Source organism: Oryza glaberrima, chromosome 2 (assembly GCF_000147395.1).
Source record: "Oryza glaberrima chromosome 2, OglaRS2, whole genome shotgun sequence".
Taxonomy (NCBI): domain Eukaryota; kingdom Viridiplantae; phylum Streptophyta; class Magnoliopsida; order Poales; family Poaceae; genus Oryza; species Oryza glaberrima.
In genome coordinates this window covers 1,442,361-1,464,076 of record NC_068327.1, presented here as the reverse complement: position 1 = coordinate 1,464,076, position 21,716 = coordinate 1,442,361, and the positions used below count along the sequence as shown (strand labels likewise).

Here is a 21,716-nt window from a genome sequence, read left to right as displayed (position 1 = left end):
AAGTATTGTTTTTATGTGGATCTTAGAGCCAAATGTAGACTAAGGAATGGTTCTTTCAACTAAAGAACCTGACATGTATTATGTGGATCATCATGGGTAAATGAATCTAAGGCTGTTGATGTTTGGTGTGCTACAGCAGGCTAGGATAGTACATTAGTACTCCTACCGAAGTTCATAGGGAACCATGGGTTGTACACTTGTACTCCCTCCGTCCCAAAAGAACCCAACCTAGGACTTAGGTGGGACATAATCTAGTACAACGGATCTGGACAAGCTGTCTGTCCAGATTCGTTGTACTAGCTTGTCCAGATTCGTTGTATTAGATTATGTCCCATCTAAGTCCTAGGTTAGGTTTTTTTGGGACGGAGGGAGTACCAATGAAAGATTCAACAACTATTTCCTGTAGCTATATTATTGGAGTATATAGTCCAAGCTATTCATAGTGTGTGCCAATTAGTTGGTCCAGTATTATCAGATGAATGTGTTCAGGCTCTACCACTATTGCAGTATTGTCCATAAGTTAATATAAGGAGAACGACTATCAGAATGCTTTGCTCCCACCAGACTATCAGAGCTGAACAAATATAATGCACCATTTAGAGATCACTCCATAAATGCAATTGGAAGAATCAAAATTAGCTCCATTAAGGGAGAAAATCTAAACGTATACCAGGATACAGACTGCAAGCAGGATCACCTAATTCTTCAGAGATACAGCGAGATGTCAAATACTGTATGAAGTAGATAACCAGATGGTTGAATAAAACAACCTACTACCGAAAGCATAATGAGCCAGAATTCACTGGTAGCTGGATCCACCATTGCTCTGTTCCATTACTCCATTTCGATGCCACTCTGTCTTTTGACGGCAAAAGACAAGTCCAATGTATTGCAGTTTACTTATGAGATGGTCAATGAGTTCACTGAAAGAATATTAAAACTGTGTATGCACAGGTATTAGGGCATGAGGACATGATCCGAGCTTATCTCATTTTCAAGTCAACACTCTAGGGATGAGAGGTACATTCCCTGGAGAGAAGAGCAAGAAAGTGGAAAATTATCCCTAGCTGAGTTGAGGCTTAGAATAAGCTCATCTATTTGACGCCTCATCATGTACAACTCTTCAGCCCTATATTTGGATGACCACTCCTCTACTGTCCTGCATAATGGAAAACGCAGAAAATCAAAATGGTGGCAGCAAATAAACAATGCATACTCTTTTGCACACATCAGACAGACTTACCCAAGTACAAGTTGCCAATGAAGCTGACTAAAATTGATATTGAAATTTGTTTTAGACAAAGTATGACAGTGTGCCATCAGCATAGTTCCCATCAACAAAAGCATTACCTCAGAAAATATGGCCAGGGGTTGTGTATCCCTTCAATTATTTTTCAGAGTTTTTTTTGTTCCACTTTGTATGTAAGAATGCAAACTTCAATATATCTTTACAAATTTAGCACAAGAAAGACAAACACCCAAAACACTTTTAATATGGATAAAAGGCAGAAGAAAAGCATAACAAGTCTAGATTAGCTGTGTAAGCAGATCACGTACCTTAAGTCTTCTTCCAAAGCATTACTGCAATTAGAATACAAGATCTTAACAGAGGGCTGCAGATGTGCTGCCCCATGTGAACCATCCATATCATTTTCATAGCAGTAGCCAGAAAACAGCCACGCTTTTGAACTAAGGAGGACTATTTGAAGGATGGGCCTTTTGGTTTTCAGATCTCTGACTAATGTACGAAAAGATATTTCATCTTCTGCAACTTCAAGCAACAAATTAACAAAAAGTCTTTCTAATGTATGCCCCCTGCATAAAGATAATGGATGTTTATGATCAGTGATGAAATCAGTTTACTAGCAAGGACCATAGACTTTAGCTGCCTAGCTATACTGAACTGGTTTCCCTTCCCTTCTTACCTTTGAGAGGCGTACAAAATATTCAATGAGAAGTGAAGATACTGACCTGAACACATCATGAGGTCCCCCAACATGAAGGTCTGACGATGCATAGCATTTAAATAGTCGTACACGGCCATCTGCTGGAGCATGTGAATGTTGTGAAGGATATGACCCAATAGGTGATGAGCAATGAGCACATAGAAGTTCAAGCCATTCAACATCATTTACAAGGTTAGATGCTTTCACAATGAAGCTACAACCAAGAGATATACTTTTTGTTAATTTGTAATCTCTTTGGGTGTCCAATTTAGCCTGCATTTCCAGGTTCCCAGAGGGCACGTTCGAAGGATTGTCTTCAGATTTTCTGCTGTTTCCACCGTCACAACAGCAATTGCATGGATCTACAGACAACAAATCGGTCTCTTTGGTAGGTTTCTCTATGTCATCAACACAAGAGTCATTTTTAGACTCCTCGGGGTTCACTTTAATGATGCCAGATTGATCAGTCCAAAGAGTGTCTCCATCTTTTTCACTATTACTGACACAAGGACCCTCTTCAGGAACAACAGAACATTGCACATGATTACAACCAATCTGCTTTTCATGATATGCTTTCTCTTCTGAACTATTAAATTCCATGTTCCCCGTGGTATGATCTTCTCCTATGTGAACATCACATATATCTTCCTGCAGAGCATCACAATCGTTACTGGGCACTGAACTAACTAACCCAGACGCTAAATCCTTCTCAAGATAATCCTTTTCTATGCTAATGGAGGTAGCATTTAGTAGACTTGTTCCCTCTAGACGCCCATATGCATTGATATACTGTGATACTAGCTTTTCGCTTGCACCTCCAAATGAGGTGCAACATCCACCAAACCAATTGTCAGCAACATCTTCCCAGTTTAACGATGGCATTTCCTCGATGTTCCTGAACATATGCATGTATATTTTACTAATCACCAAAGATAATATAAAAAAAGAACTCCACCATATGAACTTTGGCACATAGGTTTTCCCTAGTTCTTTAAGTATAGTCTATGATCTAATTGCGAAACACGATCAAAAGCTTAAACTCTAGCTTGCAAGTGACCAAAACCTTAGCATAACATGCTTGCTTGCAATAAGAATTCCATACCACTGAGGGACATACTGCTTTAGTGGGTTTCTTGGAGATAATCAGATAACAGCAAACTGATTATAGAATGAATGCCACTATAGGAATTCAGAAAACCAGCATCTAACGACTGAATTATATCTCTTCGAACTGAGAACCAGAAGAGAACCAATAAACAACCAAGGGACAAATTCTTTCCTATTCCCACTTTTCAATACTATCCCTCAGTCAGGACACAAGTTGAATACCCTAAAATTACTGCTTCTGTAGAGGTCAGAACATTTTATCATACTTTCGTAAACCTCTATGATCAAGCAGACAGGCCATCCCCCCAAGGAAGATTCCCCCAACTTAAAACCAAGGGCGATGATATGAAAGTCCAAGACATGTTTGAAGTTATTTGCACAAAACATGTGAACAGAATAGGTTGCATAGGAGGACATGAACAATGACAAATTGTTTAACTTGATAAAGAAGATGTCATGCGGTGGTTTCATTGCTACTAAATGTGAACCCCAGAGCATCAAACATATGATTTAAGAAGTAAGCAAGTTGAAATTTGCATGTATCTTTTCATTGGTAAAGAAATATATGCGCGGTGCATAAACAGACCATTAGACATGGTAAAGTGCAAAACAACTATAAGTCACAACTCAAAGTCTACCTTAGTGGCTGTTTTGTCAATCTTGCTGAGCATGCTTTGCAGTACAAGTGAACATCTCCAGAAGACAGATTCTTTATATCTGTTCATCCAAGAAAATGAATCACAAATTCATAATTATAATATAAACAGGGGAGATTACATTAAGATAATACAGTAACATTTTACTAGCATTTTAAATTGCAAATCGACTTAGGTTTTCATTAGTACTAAAATCCCAGAGGCATACGACGATTTGGAGTGACTAGCGGTGATCGAATTATTGGCCAGGAATCAACGAGAAAGCTCATAAACCCTACTACCTAATAACTTCACAGGACAGTAAAACACACGAGTAGCTCACCATCGCGGAGGGAGAGAGGCGCGGGCGGCTCCTCGCCGGGGGGCGGTAGGAAGGCGGCGGCGACGACGGGGTGGTCGACGGGGAGGACGAGCGCGAGGCGGACCTCGACATGGTCCCCCGCGTCGCGGCACTCGGGAGGGGCGGAGGGGTCGACGAGCACCCTCGGGACGGGGACCCTGAGGGCGACGGGTTCCCCGGCGAGCGAGAAGGAGAGGAGGAGGAGCGAGTCGTCGAGGCGGAGGTCGGCGCGGAGGTGGTCGGCGGCCGCGGCGGCGGAGAGCTCCGGGCGGAAGAGGTAGAGGCGTAGGAGCGGGAGGTGCGCTAGGCTCTCCCACGTGTACCTCCACTGCCGCCGGCGCGCGCGGTCGCCGGCAACGGCAACTCCGGCGGCGGCGGCGGCGGTGGCGGCCATTTCGGTCGCGAGGAGATTCCCCCGTTTGTCGCGAAGGCCGCGCTTTAACAAAAGAAGCCCAGCCCACATAATAAAAGAAGCCCATACCACAAGATGAAACAAGTCCAGCCCATAAAACAAAAGAAGCCCAATCCACATAATAAAAGAAGCCCAGGACACATAACAAAAGAAGCCCATACCACAAGATGCAACAAGTCCAGCCCAGTGAACAAAAGAAGGCCAGTCCACGTAATAAAAGAAGCCCAGCCCACTAGTTCTTATTAACTAGAGACGTGGTAGAGACCTGACCTGACCAGCGTCAAGATTAGTGCGCCGCGATGGGCGACGACGTGGGGGCGGAGATCCTCCTGCGGCTGCCGGCGAAGGCCGTGCTCCGGTGCCGCGCCGTCTGCCGGAGTTGGCGCCGCATCACCACCACCGCCTACTTCGTCGCCGCCCACTCCCGCCGCCGGCCGCTGCAGCTGCTCGGTTACACGGGGCTCGCCGTTGACTCGTCGTCGTCGCCCTACAGCTACGTGTTCACGGTGATCACCTCCGTGATCCCAGCCTTCTGCGACGGCGACGACGCGGGTCGCCGGATATTGCTGCGGCGCGACATGCGCGTCATCCTCCGCGGCTCCTGCGACGGCCTCCTGCTGTTCGAGCGGAACACGGGCGGCGGCGGCGACGGCGGCGTGCTCATCTGCAACCCGGCGACGCGGCAGCTGGTCGATCTGCCGCCGGTGGAAACGCCTCCGCCCGTCCGCCTTCTACTTCCACCGCCCCTCCGGCGAGCACCGCGTCCTGTGCTACCGCAATGGCGACAACTACATCCTCTCCACCGGCTCCGGCGCCAGCGAGCCACGGCGGCTCGGCCCCGTCCCGGACCACCAACGCCGGGTGTGCTCCCACTTCTGCGTCAAGGTCGGCGTGACGGTCGGCGACACCGTGTACTGGGGTCGCCGCCAGACCGACGACCGCGGCCAGATGTCGGCGTTCGACACGGTGTCGGAGACGTTCCGGCGGGTGGCGCCGCCGCCGCCGGTGAGCCACGCCGACGAGGGCCCCATGTTCGACATGCACGGCGCGCTCGCGGTGACGGCGATGTCGTCGACCGAGCCGTACATGGACGTCTGGATCGCCGCCGCCGCCGGAGGTGAGAACTGGGTGCGCCTCCTCCGGGTGGAGCTGCCGCCGGGACATTACTACTCCGGCGAGGTGAAGCCCCACGGCTATGGTAAGGCCGTCCTGGACGACGCCGGTGTGCTGCTCGTCGCCATGAACGGCTGCCCGAGCTTCCTGTACGACACCAAAGGCAAGAGGATGGTGACTGGTGAGTTGCTCTCATCGTATCAACGGTTTTATCTGCCAGAGCTAACTCTATTATTATTAACGACTTTGTCCCAAAAATACCATCACCGTTAGGGTTCCATCCATTTTACGCCGTTAAATACACTGTTTATCCTATAGAACTTAACGGCGCAAAATAGATGAAACCCTAACAACAATGGTATTTTTAGGATAAAGTCATTTGTACGATAACATTTCTTGGAACTCACACTTGTCGATGGTATTTATAGGATTTGGACACTTGTTAATGGTATTTCTTGGATTATCTTTAATCGTTAAGGCACGGATTAGCAAATTAGTACGCTCGAGTTTAGGTATTCAAAATTGCGAAATAGTACATAATCTAGTATATCTTCAACTTATCTTGAGAATTTTTTCATGTAAAATTTTGCACTAAACCATTGGTACGTTTCGGTAACTCTCAAAAACCATAAAATTCATAAATCCAGTATGATCTAAACACCATCCTTCAGTTCGTAAACAAGATTGCATTGCTCGCAGAGAATACGAGAATATTTGAACACTGTAACCAAACAACTAACATTATATAATGATCAGCAGCAAGCAGGTTACAGCAAACGTAATTCCGTATCGAATCCAGAGAAGGTGGCACACGATCGAGATTCCATCATACATTATTATTGTTCTTATTATCATAGTTAATTATATTTAGTTGTTGTCGACCATTCTCTAACAGTCAATTCAAGAATCGCAGCAGATACTGATCATCGTCACAACATGTCAAACTTCCTCCGAACCAGTTCATCCTTTGCTGCAGCCATCGAGACAAGCTGCAGCATCAGCATCGTTTCGCCCCGCTGCGAAACAAACCAACATTAGTACTGCAATGCAAACACAAAGGACAAACAATCAAACAGATGGAAAATTCAGCGTATTGTTTCAAATACTCCTAACTAATCAATCAAATATGCAGGCTTGTAATGGATTCAGGAAGCTAAAGATGCGATAGCTGAAATCCAAGGGCAAACGAATGAATTAACTACTCCAATGTTAAAAATATTGCTTTCGAGAACTACTCTAAAGTCTAAAATAATTTTATATAGATCCTTTTTTCACGAGACGCACCGTTTAGAAACTTGGGAAGCGTAGCAAAGGGAAGTCCAAAATGAAGAAAGAAAAGATGACATGCAAAATTAATTGCAGAAAATGTGCATCTTACAGTAGCCTGTAGCTGCCTCGCCGCAGAAGGAGTTCAGGCAGATCATTCTGCAGTCGTCTCCGGCGATCGCCGGCGCCGCGGCCGCCGCATCGGTGCTAGTGCAATTGTGAACTGGATTGAAGACGCAGCAGCTGCCGCAGAACACCTTGCAGAAGGAGCGAGAATTGCGCAGGCCGCAGTTGGGCAAGCATTCGTGGTAGCATCTGCAGATCCTGGACATGGCAGCCACCTGCTGCTGCTGGCCTGGAAACAGCAGGATGAACATGCAGCAGACAGCAACCATGGCCACCTTCTTCACCTCCATTGATGCGATTCTTCTTCGTCGTCTTCTTCCTGCAAAGAACAGAAACATTTGTTAGTTTAATGATGGATTGAATCTTCTGCAGAAACATTTGGAATCAACTTACAGCTGATGGCCTTTTTCTTCGTCAGAAACAAGAACAAACTAACTAACTGATGTGAACTCTTTGTAGTTGTAATTCTTGAATGTGATGGAAACCTGAGATATATATAAAGAGTCGGAGACTTGAATGCTTGGAATTGATGTGCCGTTGGAAGCATGAATTATTGGATAAGTTTTCCCCCAAATATTAGCCTGGAAACACTGAGCTACTGATTTGTTCAGTTCCATATGAAGCATTGCTTCGATGCCACAAATTTCCCAAAATTCCATTCCATTGATCTATTTCTACCTAGATTGACATATCTGGAGGAGTAAACACTACGCAAGTTCAGATATATCTGAAGTCTGAACTGCTTCGAGGAATCTTCGCATGGGTTATATACATATTTAAGCTCTGTTCAAGGAATCTTCGCACTGAAAAATGTCAATATGCATGCCAATCCGATAAAGTTTATCCCCGTTTGATTTATATTACCGAGTGGATTATTGCCACGGATTATCGAGCTACAGCATCGATAATATTGAGCATCAGACGTTTGGATTTTGGCTTATCAGTCATAATCAAAGCTAGAATTTTAAAACTTAATTTTAGAATTAGATTATCGTGAAATACCCTTGGCGTGGGCCTCACCAGCCTCGGCCCAGTAAAGAATTGCGGCCCATAAATCGGTTTGGGAAGGTGAGGTATCGGAACGGGCCGAACTCTCTCTGAAATTACACAAGATTTCTTTCAAGTTTGCTTCGATCAGAATTATTGCCGACGGCGGCCGGAGCTCCTCTCTCCGGCGACCTTACCTATCTAGTCGAGGTGCCATCTAAGGTTTTAAATCTTCGGCTATAGTTATTTTAAAAAAGTCTAGCTATTTACTCTCATGTATAATTTAGCCGCTATAACTTTATTTAGCCCGTTATAGTAGTTTGAGAAGATTAACAGCTAAATGTTTTTAGTCCGCTATTTAAAACACTAGTGCCATCCATGCTTTGTGTTGATGTTTTTTCACGAACAACACCTAACGATCTTGTGGTGTAATCAATAGAGATGGCAAATTCAAACCAACTTTTTTCTCACTGTCAGGTACTCAACTTCCTCCCTTCACCTCATGCATATTTCTTCCTGCATAAGTGTACCATTTTTCTCGATTTTAACAACCTCATTCACACACTTGCATCCATTCATTACTCATTAGCATTAATCACATATACAAATGACCATTAATTAATCAGCTCTACAAAATAAAAAAAATGTTAACAAATATCTCCTCCATTTGACCAATCAGTCAATGAGTCAAGCTATACATAACCCCACCACACTCTTTTTTTCTCTCTGTTCATTTCAGTTTCCATTACATCCAAAAAGAAAAAGAAAAACTCTCTGAATCTCATATCTGAACCTGTAAGCTTCAATTTACATCTATCAGAACTACTATACGGTGGTGTAAAACGCATGTGCCTCTCCTGTTTTCTTTTTTCGCTCGGAGAGTTGCACCTGCTGCAATAAGAGAATCTCGCAAAGGAGGAATGGAAATGGAGTCAGTGATCGATGCCACCATCAGTCCATCACCACCAGGCTGCCATTATTCTTTTCTTGTGATCTTCACCATTGCCCTTTCTGTATAAACTGTTGGCAATGGCGGAGGAAGATGATGCATGACGGCCTGGCTTATGGTGTAGATGAGCCTCTTACGACTGAACCCGGAAACCACCTTGTGAGCAGGTGGTGTTTCAGTTTGATCACCAGTCTAAATACCGCGTAGCATGGTAATTGCATGATCGCGACAGCGAAGTACCTGTGTAGATGAAAAGATTCATTGAAAATCTGATGATTTGAGTTGTGATATTCATGATGATTTCAGTTTGTAATCTTTGCAAGAGAAGACATATGGGAGGAAGTATCATTGTAGGGAGGTAATGGAATTACCACAAAGGAGATAAATTAGCTGAAACATCGAGAAATGGGTATGGCCACCTGACAAATAGATATGAAATGTAGTGATCAGTAACAGAAAGATGCAAGTACTACTCTTAGTCATGGTTTTAGTAGTTAGGAGAGAATGGGAGTAAGAAAAAAAAGTTACCAAAGTGGAGTTGATGCATGGAGAATCCATTGAAAAATGACATAGAGAGCAGTCCAGAGAAAGAAATATGCGACCCGGAACCAAGGGAAGCTCTGCAGATATGTTGAATTCAGTGGGTAATTGTCAAATTATCCATTCATTCATTCATAAAATTACTTGACTGATCGAGATAAGTAGTTATCAACTTACCAAGCTATTCAGGGCAGCTTCACCAAGCAAGAAAACGGCATTTACCGAGTGCATTCCTATCAACAACTGTCGAAACATAGTAACTGAATTTTTAGCACTGTATTGGTCAAAGTATGAGATGGCAGGTAGGGAAGGCCTGAAGCATGTAATACTTACAAAATTTAGATTGTAATCTTTGACTGTAAGGAATGGGAAGATGATGAACCAAAACACACAATCTGTAAGCATCACTGCGCCTGCATTTGTCTGTCATGGCAGATAAAAGGCCAGATACTGGTTCAGTAAAAATTGCTAGTAAACTGTAAAACTTACATAAATTACTCAGTTTTCTGTAAAGTTTGATAATAAGAGCATAAATCCTTAAAAGGATATTCACAACGATTATGAATTAATGAATATACCCATTCTTTTCTCTAAAAAAGGTGAGATATATTACAAAATTTTGTTGGCAAAGTGTACACAGTAACCCAACACAGATCTAGGTTGTGTTTAGTTCACACCAAAATTGGAAGTTTGGTTGAAATTGGAATGATGTGACGGAAAAGTTGGAAGTTTGTGTGTGTAGGAAAGTTTTGATGCGATGGAAAAGTTGAAAGTTTGAAGAATAACTTTGGAACTAAACACGGCGCTAGTAAACTACCATCCATAGAACTTAGTAATTCTTATCACAAAGCAGAACAATAGTTCCATTCTGTCCTATTTCAGCCTAGGAAGGTATTCAGTCACCGTTTGGGTACAGTTAGGCCTTGCAAATCAACACAAAGGAAACATGTTGTCTTTATTCTTGATGCCACTACTAAAAAGAGTCAGCCCTACATTTCGCAAAGCAGTTTAAAGCTGATTCAGCCCTTGAGGTACAAGGAAATGTGAGATTTGCAGAGATTATCTGAATATTTAGATAGGACCAACAAGATGTCAAGATGGCTCATGTAGGGCGGCTACGTGAGAGCCCTTGAAATGTGACCGGACAAAGATGCTAGTATGTGGGCACATCTGATCTTTAGAAACGGAATCCAATTCATCAGAGCACACCACAAACGTACTTTAGTTGTTAGTGCAATAATTGCGTATGAAAAGCCTAATGAGATCAGACCGCCTCTCCATGGACGCAAATGTCAGTGCAGATGAGATAACTCTCTTCAATAACAAATAAGAAAAAAAAAGGCGCTCAAGTGGATGGTTATTCTAAGTTCTTTGGCTGCATGGAATCCCTCTTTACCTGGTAGATGATCTGGAGCAGGTAACCCCAGAATCCAGCAATTTCTCCTGTGTCATCCTCCCCATTCAAATTGGGTTTAGTACCAGCTCCATGGGCGACGTACGAGCCGAGCTCCATGTCTGTTCTTTCAGTGACAACATTCTCATCAGCAAGCTTGCTGCATCCATAGATGGACAACGCCGTGCCGAGCTGAACAATTCCACAAAACAATATTTTCTTCAGATGTGTTCGATGTAAAGATAAATCGACATGAATCATTAGATTCATGAATTCAGTGCAGAGACAAACTATTTTGTTGTGAAAAAGGAGGGATTAAGGGACCTACCCCGAAGTAAATCGTCACCAGAATGAAGGTCCACCTGCATTATCGACAGTTCAACAACCACTTATTAGAGGAGGAAGGCTGGTGACAAATGCTACTTCTGGGAGCAGGGTGACAAACACCAACAACTAGCGGATCCATGTAACGATAATTTGATTCTTGCAACCAGATACACTAGTTTGTTTATTGAGAAATATGATAAACACCAGAATTTTGCAACAAAAAGGTCATATATTTTAATATATTATCAAAAGGCAGTATTTGATTAACCTGATGTGAGAAATGTTTAATGGAACAGGAAGTCATGTAAGACCAGGTAGCTAAGTTGGAGTGGGTATTCCTAGTGTTGTCCATTCCATTAATCAAAAACATTAATAAAAACTACTGACCATACAGGTAGTAATGCCGAATTTCAGTACTTCTAGCTGGTAGACTGGTAGTTAATAAACTGAGTATGAACAGTTATGACACTGTATTCCATACTGCACAAAAGACTGCATTTTTAAATGCGCTCCAAATAACATGTGAGGTCCTTTGCAATTATTAAATTGAGGTAATGTGTCACATATAAAAACAGTTTCAGAGATGTGCTAGTACAAATCTTGGTACTACCACCATGAACAATAGAACCAAAATGGTAAGGCGCGTCGCTTGCTGTCTAAGCTAACAGGCAAACCGTTTTTAGCCATCAATTGTGCATAGTATTTTTAACAGAAAATGCCAGGAATTCTGCCTGACAGTTTTCATTAATTCTTTATATGCATGTTCAGAAAACCAATTGCTTCATGGAAAAGCACCCTTTATTCCCTGAAAAATCTAAATTACACCAAAGGGGAACAAATGCCAAACTTCTTGACCACAGTACATTCCTCCTAGTTGAAGCACTTGAGCACACAATGAAAATTTTAATCAATCTCATTTCCTTGCTTTTTTTTTCTTTTAAAAAAAATCTTATCACCAAACTTTGCATCCTGAACACCATCCAAGTTATATGGGGGAAAACAGATAAGGAGGAAGTTAAACTTTGCATCAAGAACACCATCTTCCAAAGCTCCAAGTTAAAATGACATGTTTTTTTGGGGGAAAGGAACAGATAATTAATGAAGAGGTAAAAAAAAAAGTAGTAGCTGAGAAAATGAAATGGAGTGGCTTACTGAGTGTAGTAGTAGAAGATGGTGCCACCATCGGAGATGACAATGACGATGAGCAAGCTGAGGAGGACGAAGAAGGAGATGAGCCTGTAGCCGAGCAGCCACGCCGGGTGGATGTCCCGGAGGCATGGCCGCCACGCCTCGTCGTCGTACAGCACCCCCGGCCGCCGCCGCTCCTTGCTCCCGCCGCCGCCGCCGGACGCGCCGCCGGGGCGGCGTTCGGCGCCGGGGCCCTCGTGGCGCCACACGAGGCACGCCGCGACGGCCATGCACGCGAGCACGGACAGCGCGCACACCGCGGCGCGCCACTGCATCCAGTAGTGCAGGTCCGACGTGTCCGCCGTCACCGTCGGCTCCCACGACCGCGTCGACGACCCCCCCGTCGTGAACCTCATCTCCGCCACCGCCGCCGACGCCGCCACCGCCGCCGGCGAGCCGTGGAACATGTGTTCGACCACCGATCGAGGCCAATGCAGCACAGGCCAGAGAGAGGCTTCTTGTAGACGGCAGCAACCAAAGAAGCAAAGGCAACAACCAACGCGGGTGGCGTTCTTGCAACCAACCAAACGGCGCGAGGCTTCACACGGATGGCATGGAGATGGGGATGGAGGCAAGGAAGGAATGCGAGCAAGGCGAGAAGTGGAAGAAACAGTGGGCCTCTCCAAACCAAAAGATGGCAACTTTGCGTCACAAGCTAGGCTTCAATTCGTCCTCAATCTCACACTCTCTTTCTATCTCACACATCAGACAAACCAGCAGCAGAAACCTCGTGGTGAATGTGAGGAGGATGCAAGCAAGCAAGCAAGCAATCTGAGGAGGAAGACGAGGAGAGATGCTTGCACGCAACAGAGAAGAGAAGGGGAGAGGATTAAAGGTAATAAGAAGAAGAAGAAGGAGAAGAACTGGGGTAGGGGGGGGGGGGGTGAGGGAATGAGATGCTTTGCTTCACCCTACTTTGGAGGGAAATCTGTATATATATACATATCAATATATATGTGTCCATGTATCTCATCCAAAGCTCATTCACCTTCATCTCCCCAAATGGGGACACACATACCCAATTGTTTACTGTTTTTCTTTACCAACATCTCAATCAACCTCTTCTTCTTCCTTAATCCCTCACTCTGTGGGTCGGACGCGTATCCTCTGCCGTAACGGTAGGTGCCCAATTGCCCAAATGGGCCCACATCTCGATTCGATGACGCGTTTTTTTTTCATATAATGGGAATGGATTACATCTCCGGTCTTTGTCTGTAGGCACACAACCAAAATGTCCAAAAGTGAACAGAAAAAAGCTTAAAAAATGAGATGGGACATATCTCCTATTTCTGTCAATAATATATTCTACTAAAATAAAATATCACAATAATATGGTCTCACATGTCAGTGTCTCAATGGTGCCTGCCGTTACGACGGAGGATCCGAGTCCGTTCTGGACGTCGCTGTAAATTGCTTAGTTGTTACAGTGAGATAGAGGTGTGGCTTGTGAAGCGAGGTAAACATGTATCAATGGCACCGATTGTTATGACAGAGGTTTTGTGTCGGTCTTTGTGCTACGTTTGTTTGTGAGGTAAGGCTGAGATTTTCAAACTTCATGGAAAGAAATGTCACTGACATATATAAACTTAAAAGTTAGAGTTATTTTATTTTTATGAAAGAAACTTTTTAATAAAAAGTTTTTACACGAAACATACTACTCCCTCTGTTTCATATTATAAGACTTTCTAGCATTACCCACATTCATATAAATGTTAATAAATATATACACATATATGTCTAGATTTATTAATATCTATGTGAATATGGACAATGTTAAAAAGTCTTGTAACTTGAAATCGAGGTAGTATTTAACAACGTAGTCCACATATGTGCCTCAATGGTACCAATGGTCTCGCATATCAGTGCGCCTCAACGGCACCTGTCGTTACGGTGAGGGATCGGAGACTCGGAGTCCGTCTTGGACGCCGTTGTTGCCATGAGAAAGAGAGGCGTGGCCGTGTAGTTTGTGAAGGGAGGGGGGGGGGGGGGGGTAAAAGGTGAAGGCTTGGCTTGTGGAGGGGGCCATGGCCATGGATGGAGATGGACATGAGGTGTGTACAATGGGTACTACTGCAATGCTCAGTGTCTTTCCTTTTGGATTGACCAGGGTCATGGTCATGGGCTCATCTCTGATGGCTTGCTTTGGCTTGCTATTGCTAGGTGCTGCAAGAGCACTTGCATGGAACCAATCCAAGGCTGCTTTTTGTCGCGTCAAATCCAGTTTAAAGTTCGTCGAAAAATCTGAGGCGACGGTGCTTAATGTGCTATAACCAGTAGCCACCACCACCGACCGACAAAAGAATTGGGTGAAAAAAAATTTTCTTCAGTTTTAAGCACTCCTGGAACAGTTTTGTTTTATTAGTTTTTTTTTTTGTCCTTCAGTTCCAAGCTCATGAAGAAACAGTTTGGCTTTTCAAATCTGTTCACACCCAAATTGTGGTGACTGGTGAGTGGTGACTCCAGCAATCTCAACAGCTGTCTGAAGAAACTGAAGAAGATGACAGAAAAAGTATTGGCTCTGTTCTTCTTTTTATATTCTACTAGTACTGTAGTACTTACCTGGAAAACTGGGCTACTCAACCCAAAAAAATGCATCTTGTACCACAAGGAATGTTTTGGTTACAGATGCAATATTTACTTCACAATATTTCCTTAACCCCATTTTGGTCATCATAAAAAAAATCATTTACTAATAAATTTGGGAATATATATATTTTTTTCGAGTTTAATTTCATTTACTCCATTTTATCATAAATAATTACCTAGAAAACTCCATTTTCTAGGTAATTTACATAAAAGTTTTTTTTAATGAAAATCATACTGTTTAGAAGATCAGAAAGTGCAGATTTATCCATCATTATGGGTGTGTTTAGTTCATGCTAAAATTGAAAATTTGATAGAAATTGAAACGATGTAACGGAAAAGTTGAAAGTTTGTGTGTAGGAAAGTTTCGATGTGATGGAAAAGTTAGAAGTTAGAAAAAAAAGTTTGGATCTAAACTCGGCCTATATTAAACACACCCTAAGGGGGCAAATAAAGTAGTTTCTCGGACATTTATCAGAACCAGCAAGCTTGCCGGCCAGGATTTGGAATATGCTGAAAAACCAGATAAGATCACAAGGGCACCACTTATTATTCTCCTCTCCACAACATCAACCTGCTAAAACCTTAGCCAAGCTAGTGCTAATTGCTAAAGGAGACCGACCATGCAGATCAGAGGAGGCCCATACACATGATCCTAGCTAGCATTTGACAAACTTTCTTCTACTAGTTTATCTTATATAATTGGCAAAGCTCTTACGTGATGCAAGCTAGAATTAGCATTAGGTAGGTATAATGATGGCGTTTTGGCGAGATCGGATGACTGTTTTAGAATTTGACAGGGGACCTGGGGATAGAGAGCATAGAGCAGTTGGGCAAGACGACGAGCGTGATTGCACAATGAATGTCTTGTCCTCTTGCACTTTTCTGAACATTGATGCTCAGCTATATCCTTACCATGAGAGATACTATCTCTCAGTCCACCAATACAAGTATAAAGTATTGTAGACCTTAGAAGTTGTGAAAAACGTATGGCGGTCTTCCCGCTAGCTTCACAAGTTGGTGGGCTAAACGACCTGGGTTCAAAGCATCACTCCTTCTAATCATTTGATATTAGGTCATTCCCTAATATTCGCTTACCTTATAAGTTGTCTTTGATATGTTATTTTGGTCAATAATATTTATAACGATAAATTATTTTAAGTAGAAAGAGTTGCATATTATGATAGTTTGTTTCATGGTAAATCTATTAAAATTGTTATCAAGTCATTAATATTTACGGTTTTGTTGCTATTAACTGTCAAAGCTAGAAATGTTTGAATTGATGCTGCAAATAAACATGCTAATAGTTGGGAAGAGAAGAAGTATCTGGATGTATGGAGGAGAAGAAATTTTGGAGGCATGATGATTCTCATGTGCGACTTCTTTTTCTGGGGATTACTGTTTGTTCGTTGATTTGTTTATTATTATGCAATTGATTGTGTGATGAGATTGCCAAACAGATGGGGGGTTCTCAATTAGGGCCACGTAGTACTGTCTCATGCATGATGATTATGATGAGCTCCACAAGGTAATCCTTGTAGGGCAATATCTTGTTTATTAATTACGACTAGTGGAGATTCTCCCCAGCTGATGATATCTTTCTGATGAATCCCAATGTGCTATAGTAGCTTTGATGATGATTATGTAGTACTACAACTGAAAGAGAGAGATAATAAACTAGCAAATGCTTACTGAGAAAAAGGAAATGTTTCATATACCAAACTTGTACTACTTTGTTATGCCAAAATTGCTCAAACCAAAATGTCATCTAAAATTGATCATTTTGGCAACATGTTAAAAGAAAACAATTTTGGCAAGAATGGACAAGCAGGACAGGCCAAAAACAGTGGAACCAGAATTTCAACACTGAACAGCCAAGACAGGGGAACCTCAACCTGCTGGAAACAAACAATTCAACCAGAAAAAAGATAAATCCCAGGGATTAAGGGATAATCAATCATACTTTTTTTTCTCTCTTCCAAAATCCTAACTAATTTTATGCAAGGACTGAAGGACCCTAGCTAGCTAAAGGAGCACACATCAGAAGGTCAGCCATCACTCTCCACAGATAAAGGGCAAAGCAAAATCTGGGAAAACAAAGGGAGAGAAAAAAGAGAAAGGCAAAAGGCAAAGCAGCAGCAGCAGCTCTGCTCAGTCAGCATACTTATTTTTACAGCTTGCCACTTCATGAACACATGGTACACTGCCTTAATTATACTTGATTAGTACATGAAGTATCGATTACAGCAAACCATAGGTACCAAATTAAGGTAGTTAAACTAAGGCCAAGTTTAGTTCCAAACTTTTTCTTCAAACTTTCAACTTTTTCATCGCATCAAAGCTTTCCTACACACGTAAACTTCCAATTTTTCCGTCACATCATTTCAATTTTAACAAACTTTTCAATTTTCGCGTAAACTAAACACATCCTAACTGATGTGTTGTGAGATAGTAAAATGTACTGTCAGCATACCGGATGTAATAACTACTCTTACTGTCGCTGTTGGAAGGTCAGTCAGATCCATAATCGAATCTAGCAGGGCATCCAGAGAGTACAGTACTGGACCCAAAGATAAACAGAGCTGTATTTGTTGCTGCAAGAAGATGTTTCAGTTTATTCAATATGTGTGGGTGGCTAATAAAGATCACAAGATCGATCAGCTCCAAAAAAACATAAATATGCATTTACTACGACATGGCATGGCTTTCAGTTTTCAGAATTCCTTTGCCTGCATGCCATGGAATTGGGAGATGAGCATTGGTAGCTTCTCAATCTCACCTCTCTCATCCATGACCTCAAGATAAGGTGTATGCAGGGTTCACTTTTCCTATTAAAAGTGCTGGATCCCGATCCCCAGCCAAATTTCAATAAATGTTAGCCAAACTTAAGTTCTTGAAAACCATTCGAAATTTCACTCGGATTCTAACTGTTTCTTCTTCTTCTTCTTCTTCTATCTGCAGCTGCAAGAAGAGAAGAGAGAGGGAGAGAGACAGCAACTCAACAAGAGACAGCGTCGCTTTCGAAGTCGCTGTCCTAACAACTCGCATCGGAGGACGAGAAGGAGACCATGCAGATGCAGTGTGCTGCTTGGCTGCTTCTTCTTGCTGCATGGTGTTGCAATTTGCATTGGACTATGTGCTTTCTTTCTTCGCATCAATGGCCAATCAAGGCCCCCACGTGTACGGCCAGGATGCTCCCAGTTCCACTCTGTAGTACTCCTATGGCTGTGTTTAGATCCAAACTTCAGTACTTTTCCATTACATCAACCTGTCATACAAACATAACTTTTCAGTCACATCATCTTTAATTTCAATCAAAATCTAAACTTTAGATCCAACTAAATACAGCCTATGTTCATTTTGCCTCGATCTGAAGATATTGACCGCTCTGAAATGTGCTGCTTGTTGCATCCATGCTTATAAGAGAGTAGTGAAGTGTAGTGTAGGTTTCCATAACTTTCCATTACTGTTACTGTACTGTTACCCATGATAATTGTGCTTAGCTCCGGGGTACGTAACGGAAACCGCTCGGCATATCGACCAAGGTCAAAAAAATTTACTATGATAAAAGTATGGTAGATTTTATTCAATTTTCACTAGTTACCGTCGGTAACCATTCGCAGTGACGGAGTCAGCACCACCATTAAATCTGGACGAGTAATAACGTTTTTTGGTGATTGACTAATTTCATAAGTGTTAATAGCTATTCGTAGTGGAAATGGCAACGGCGTAGCCCGGACAGACATCTGACTTGCCCAGGAGATGGCTCCGCCACTAACCATTCGGTTACATCTGATATCACCGAGTATCAGTAACTCACCCTTATCGGGTAAAGGAAACCTAAGTAGTGATTTCACCGGTTCATATGAATATCAGAAGAGTGTGCATTATATTTTCACCAGATTTTGGTCATTGCAATTTCAAATACAAATTCCCTAACCCAGCCAAGCATGCATATATATATATATATATATATATATATATATATATATATATATATATATATATATATATATATATATATATATGGTAAGACTATTCTACACCCGGGATATAGAATAACTATTCTATACCCCCTCCCCACTTCCTCCCGATTCCCCCCCACCCCACCTTCTCGCTCGAGCGGCGTGCCGCCCTCCTCTTGATCGCTCCCCGCTCCCCCTCTCCCTTTTTTTTCTCCTTATCCCCCCTCCACCTCTCCCTTTTTTGAGAGAGAAAAAAATAAAAGAAAATTTTGCATTCAATGGGAATAGAACTCAAGACCTTCAACTCAAATTACCACATGGCACTAACCAGTAGGCTATTTCTTAGTTATAATAAAGTTTTCTTAGTAAACTTTTATCTTCTCATACGTGCTAAATCCTTATAGTATTTGGCACAAAACATCTAGTAATGATACTCGGATGGTTGTTAGTATACACTTCAAACCATCTTACTGCACTATCACAAATCTTTTACTATACGACTGGCTACAGAAATATTATCATCAGAATTATATATTGCTATTGTAAGATGAGATGCCATCATTTAATTTTCATGAGTAGGGGTCACCACCACGTTAATGATTATTGTTCGTAGAACTAACGATTCCTAAACTTTAGTATTTACTCTCGCTCGTTACCACCACCCTTTTCATAGTAACGCCATCACGAAATATAGTAACGCGTCCGGTTACTACAAAATATATAGGTTGTTATTACATTCAAGTGACTAGTATTGCTGGGTTAAAGCCTCACATGCTAACCATATACTTGTTACTGCACAAAAGTAGAAGTGTTACTACATGATAGGTGCATGTTACCACTTTTAAGTAGCTATGTTACTGCACAACAATTGTAGTTTTACTTTGTCATTTTGACGAGATGAAGATCGAATAGGTGGGCTATAGGTAAAGTTTGTAGGTGGCTTTGAGCGATGTCTGATTGATGTAGGAGCATTTTGAATAATTTTATATATTTGGTAAAACCATGTTACTGCATGTATATGCCCTTGTTACTGCAAGGTACACATTCTGTTACTGCATGTGGAGGATTAAAGTTCAAAATGCCAATTTTTGAAAAGCAATATTTCACAAGATATGTATTATTTTTTAAAACCGTTTTTACAATGATACTATAGTGTTACTGCATGTGGAGGTTTAACCTTCAAAATGCATCTATGTACTCCTCTCCTCAAGAAACCATTCTTCCTCCCTCTTCTCAAGAAAACCGGTCTCCTCCCTCCAATATAGTGTTATTGCATGTATATGACGTTTATGCACTTTTGACAGTAATATTGTGGTGAATTACAATAAACCAGGAATTGAAACAAAAATATATAGGTTAAAAGTCTCAGATGCTAACCATATACTTGTTACTGCACAAAAGTAAAAGTATTACTGCACGGAAGGTACACGTTACCACCTGACAGTTACACATCACCGCATGTTTATGCAGTAACACTATCCAAGAACTGCAGTAAAACACTTTGTTACTGTAGAACATATAGAACGTTACTGCACCTTTGGCAGTAACATCATGGTGAAACTGTAGTAAACCAGAAATTAAAAGAAAAATATGGGTTAAAAGTCTCACATGCTAAATATACTTGTTACCGCACAAAGTGGAAGTGTTACCACATGGAAGGTACACGTTACCACATGTTTATGCAGTAACACTGTTCATAAATTGCAGTAAGACGCATTGTTACTACAAAACTTATGGTCTTTACTGCACACTTACAGTAACGTCGCGATAGGATTGTAGTAACGCATAACAGATAGTAGTAACAAGTAGTAATGTTATAGTATTACTACTTGTGGAGAGTTAAGATTCAAAAAAAACCCAAGCTTCAAATTACAATATCTCTCATGTGATATATGATTTTTTAAAACCATTTGCACCATGATGTTAGAAAAAAGTGCTTATCAAAAGTAGATCCGTCATGACTATATTTCAACTAAATTTGAATGTTGTTACTGCACGTAAGACACAGTGTTACTACACGATGGCTGTCGCGTTACTACACTGTTCTGCAAGACGAGAGCTGAGAAGAGATGGGTGGTGGGGGAGTTGGTAGGCAGTTTGACCGAGCTTTGACTGACGTGAGGGTGCTTTGACTGAACTTTGACTAAGGTGGGAGGTGGGTTTGGGCCATGTGAGGGAGGGGGTATAGCTATTCTATACCCGGGTGTAGAATAGTTTATATATATATATATATATATATATATATATATATATATATATATATATATTATGTATGATTATGACTGATACGATGAACTAATGATATACAAGGACAAATGGACAATTTAAATATAGAAATCAGATAGCCGACAAAACTGATAACCGTGACATACTATGGAAGCTTCCGTGCTAACTCTAATGATGCCATGATAGCATCATAAGCACATCATATTAGCTAGGTCCAACAATGTCGATAAATATATGCAGGGTGATTTGGTTAATTATGTGTTGTATTTATCACTAGCAGTACATCGATATTACACCGTACCCCGTATATTTAGATTCCTGTACAAATTAACCGTATCAGATTAACCTGTGTACTTTGTTACGTATGAGTATATTTAATTTCTCCCTTTAATATAAGAGATACGATCTGCCCTCCCAAGTGCAAGGAGTACTAAAACAAGCCACGTAGTATATTCATGTAATAAGCTAGTATAACTAGATAACTGTTTTACCTCTTTCAAAGCATTTAGTCGTAGGACCATGGAGTGAAAAAAATACAATAATTTCCTTAATATTATCTCCATTTTCTAATATGTAGTGTCATTAATTTTTA

At 41.7% G+C, this 21,716-nt stretch overlaps 4 protein-coding genes across 4 annotated transcripts; 1 reads left to right on the top strand and 3 right to left on the bottom strand.

Annotated features, from left to right (window-relative positions):
• Nucleotides 1-625: 625 nt before the first annotated feature.
• LOC127761076 (uncharacterized) lies at nucleotides 626-4,478 on the bottom strand. Its single transcript, XM_052285294.1, has 5 exons — nucleotides 4,032-4,478; nucleotides 3,692-3,770; nucleotides 1,972-2,841; nucleotides 1,558-1,815; nucleotides 626-1,159 (listed from the first exon to the last, which is right to left on the bottom strand). Exons 1-5 carry the CDS (start codon nucleotides 4,441-4,443, stop codon nucleotides 1,000-1,002), a joined length of 1,779 nt encoding a protein of 592 aa, XP_052141254.1. The 5' UTR covers nucleotides 4,444-4,478; the 3' UTR covers nucleotides 626-999.
• Nucleotides 4,479-4,760: 282 nt separating this feature from the next.
• Nucleotides 4,761-5,847, top strand: LOC127761077 (uncharacterized). The gene is made up of 2 exons (XM_052285295.1): nucleotides 4,761-4,967; nucleotides 5,347-5,847. The coding sequence occupies exons 1-2, from the start codon at nucleotides 4,761-4,763 to the stop codon at nucleotides 5,845-5,847; spliced, it is 708 nt and encodes a 235-aa protein (XP_052141255.1).
• A 406-nt stretch (nucleotides 5,848-6,253) lies between these two features.
• On the bottom strand, nucleotides 6,254-7,447 carry LOC127764625 (uncharacterized). The gene is made up of 3 exons (XM_052289528.1): nucleotides 7,360-7,447; nucleotides 6,953-7,285; nucleotides 6,254-6,590 (listed from the first exon to the last, which is right to left on the bottom strand). The coding sequence occupies exons 2-3, from the start codon at nucleotides 7,254-7,256 to the stop codon at nucleotides 6,535-6,537; spliced, it is 360 nt and encodes a 119-aa protein (XP_052145488.1). The 5' UTR covers nucleotides 7,257-7,285; nucleotides 7,360-7,447; the 3' UTR covers nucleotides 6,254-6,534.
• A 1,038-nt stretch (nucleotides 7,448-8,485) lies between these two features.
• On the bottom strand, nucleotides 8,486-13,241 carry LOC127764081 (uncharacterized). The gene is made up of 8 exons (XM_052288906.1): nucleotides 12,315-13,241; nucleotides 11,164-11,197; nucleotides 10,839-11,027; nucleotides 9,776-9,865; nucleotides 9,620-9,685; nucleotides 9,431-9,522; nucleotides 9,274-9,321; nucleotides 8,486-9,142 (listed from the first exon to the last, which is right to left on the bottom strand). Exons 1-8 carry the CDS (start codon nucleotides 12,755-12,757, stop codon nucleotides 9,016-9,018), a joined length of 1,089 nt encoding a protein of 362 aa, XP_052144866.1. The 5' UTR covers nucleotides 12,758-13,241; the 3' UTR covers nucleotides 8,486-9,015.
• Between the last annotated feature and the right edge of the window lie 8,475 nt (nucleotides 13,242-21,716).

Bases quoted from the DNA above. Each gene is read 5' to 3' on its own strand.
- LOC127764081 (XM_052288906.1), bottom strand. From the start codon at position 12,757: ATGTTCCACGGCTCGCCGGCGGCGGTGGCGGCGTCGGCGGCGGTGGCG. The intron at 9,866-10,838 runs GTAAAGAGGGAT...CTGCCATGACAG, and splicing joins TGCTCCAGATCATCTACCAG to ACAAATGCAGGCGCAGTGAT. The intron at 9,143-9,273 runs GTAATTCCATTA...TCATCTACACAG, and splicing joins GCTAATTTATCTCCTTTGTG to GTACTTCGCTGTCGCGATCA.
- LOC127764625 (XM_052289528.1), bottom strand. From the start codon at position 7,256: ATGGAGGTGAAGAAGGTGGCCATGGTTGCTGTCTGCTGCATGTTCATC. The intron at 6,591-6,952 runs GTAAGATGCACA...TTTGTTTCGCAG, and splicing joins CGAGGCAGCTACAGGCTACT to CGGGGCGAAACGATGCTGAT.
- LOC127761076 (XM_052285294.1), bottom strand. From the start codon at position 4,443: ATGGCCGCCACCGCCGCCGCCGCCGCCGGAGTTGCCGTTGCCGGCGAC. The intron at 3,771-4,031 runs GTGAGCTACTCG...TTGGATGAACAG, and splicing joins GCCTCTCTCCCTCCGCGATG to ATATAAAGAATCTGTCTTCT. The intron at 2,842-3,691 runs GTAGACTTTGAG...GCATATGTTCAG, and splicing joins TTGACAAAACAGCCACTAAG to GAACATCGAGGAAATGCCAT.
- LOC127761077 (XM_052285295.1), top strand. From the start codon at position 4,761: ATGGGCGACGACGTGGGGGCGGAGATCCTCCTGCGGCTGCCGGCGAAG. The intron at 4,968-5,346 runs GTGATCACCTCC...TTCTGCGTCAAG, and splicing joins CCTACAGCTACGTGTTCACG to GTCGGCGTGACGGTCGGCGA.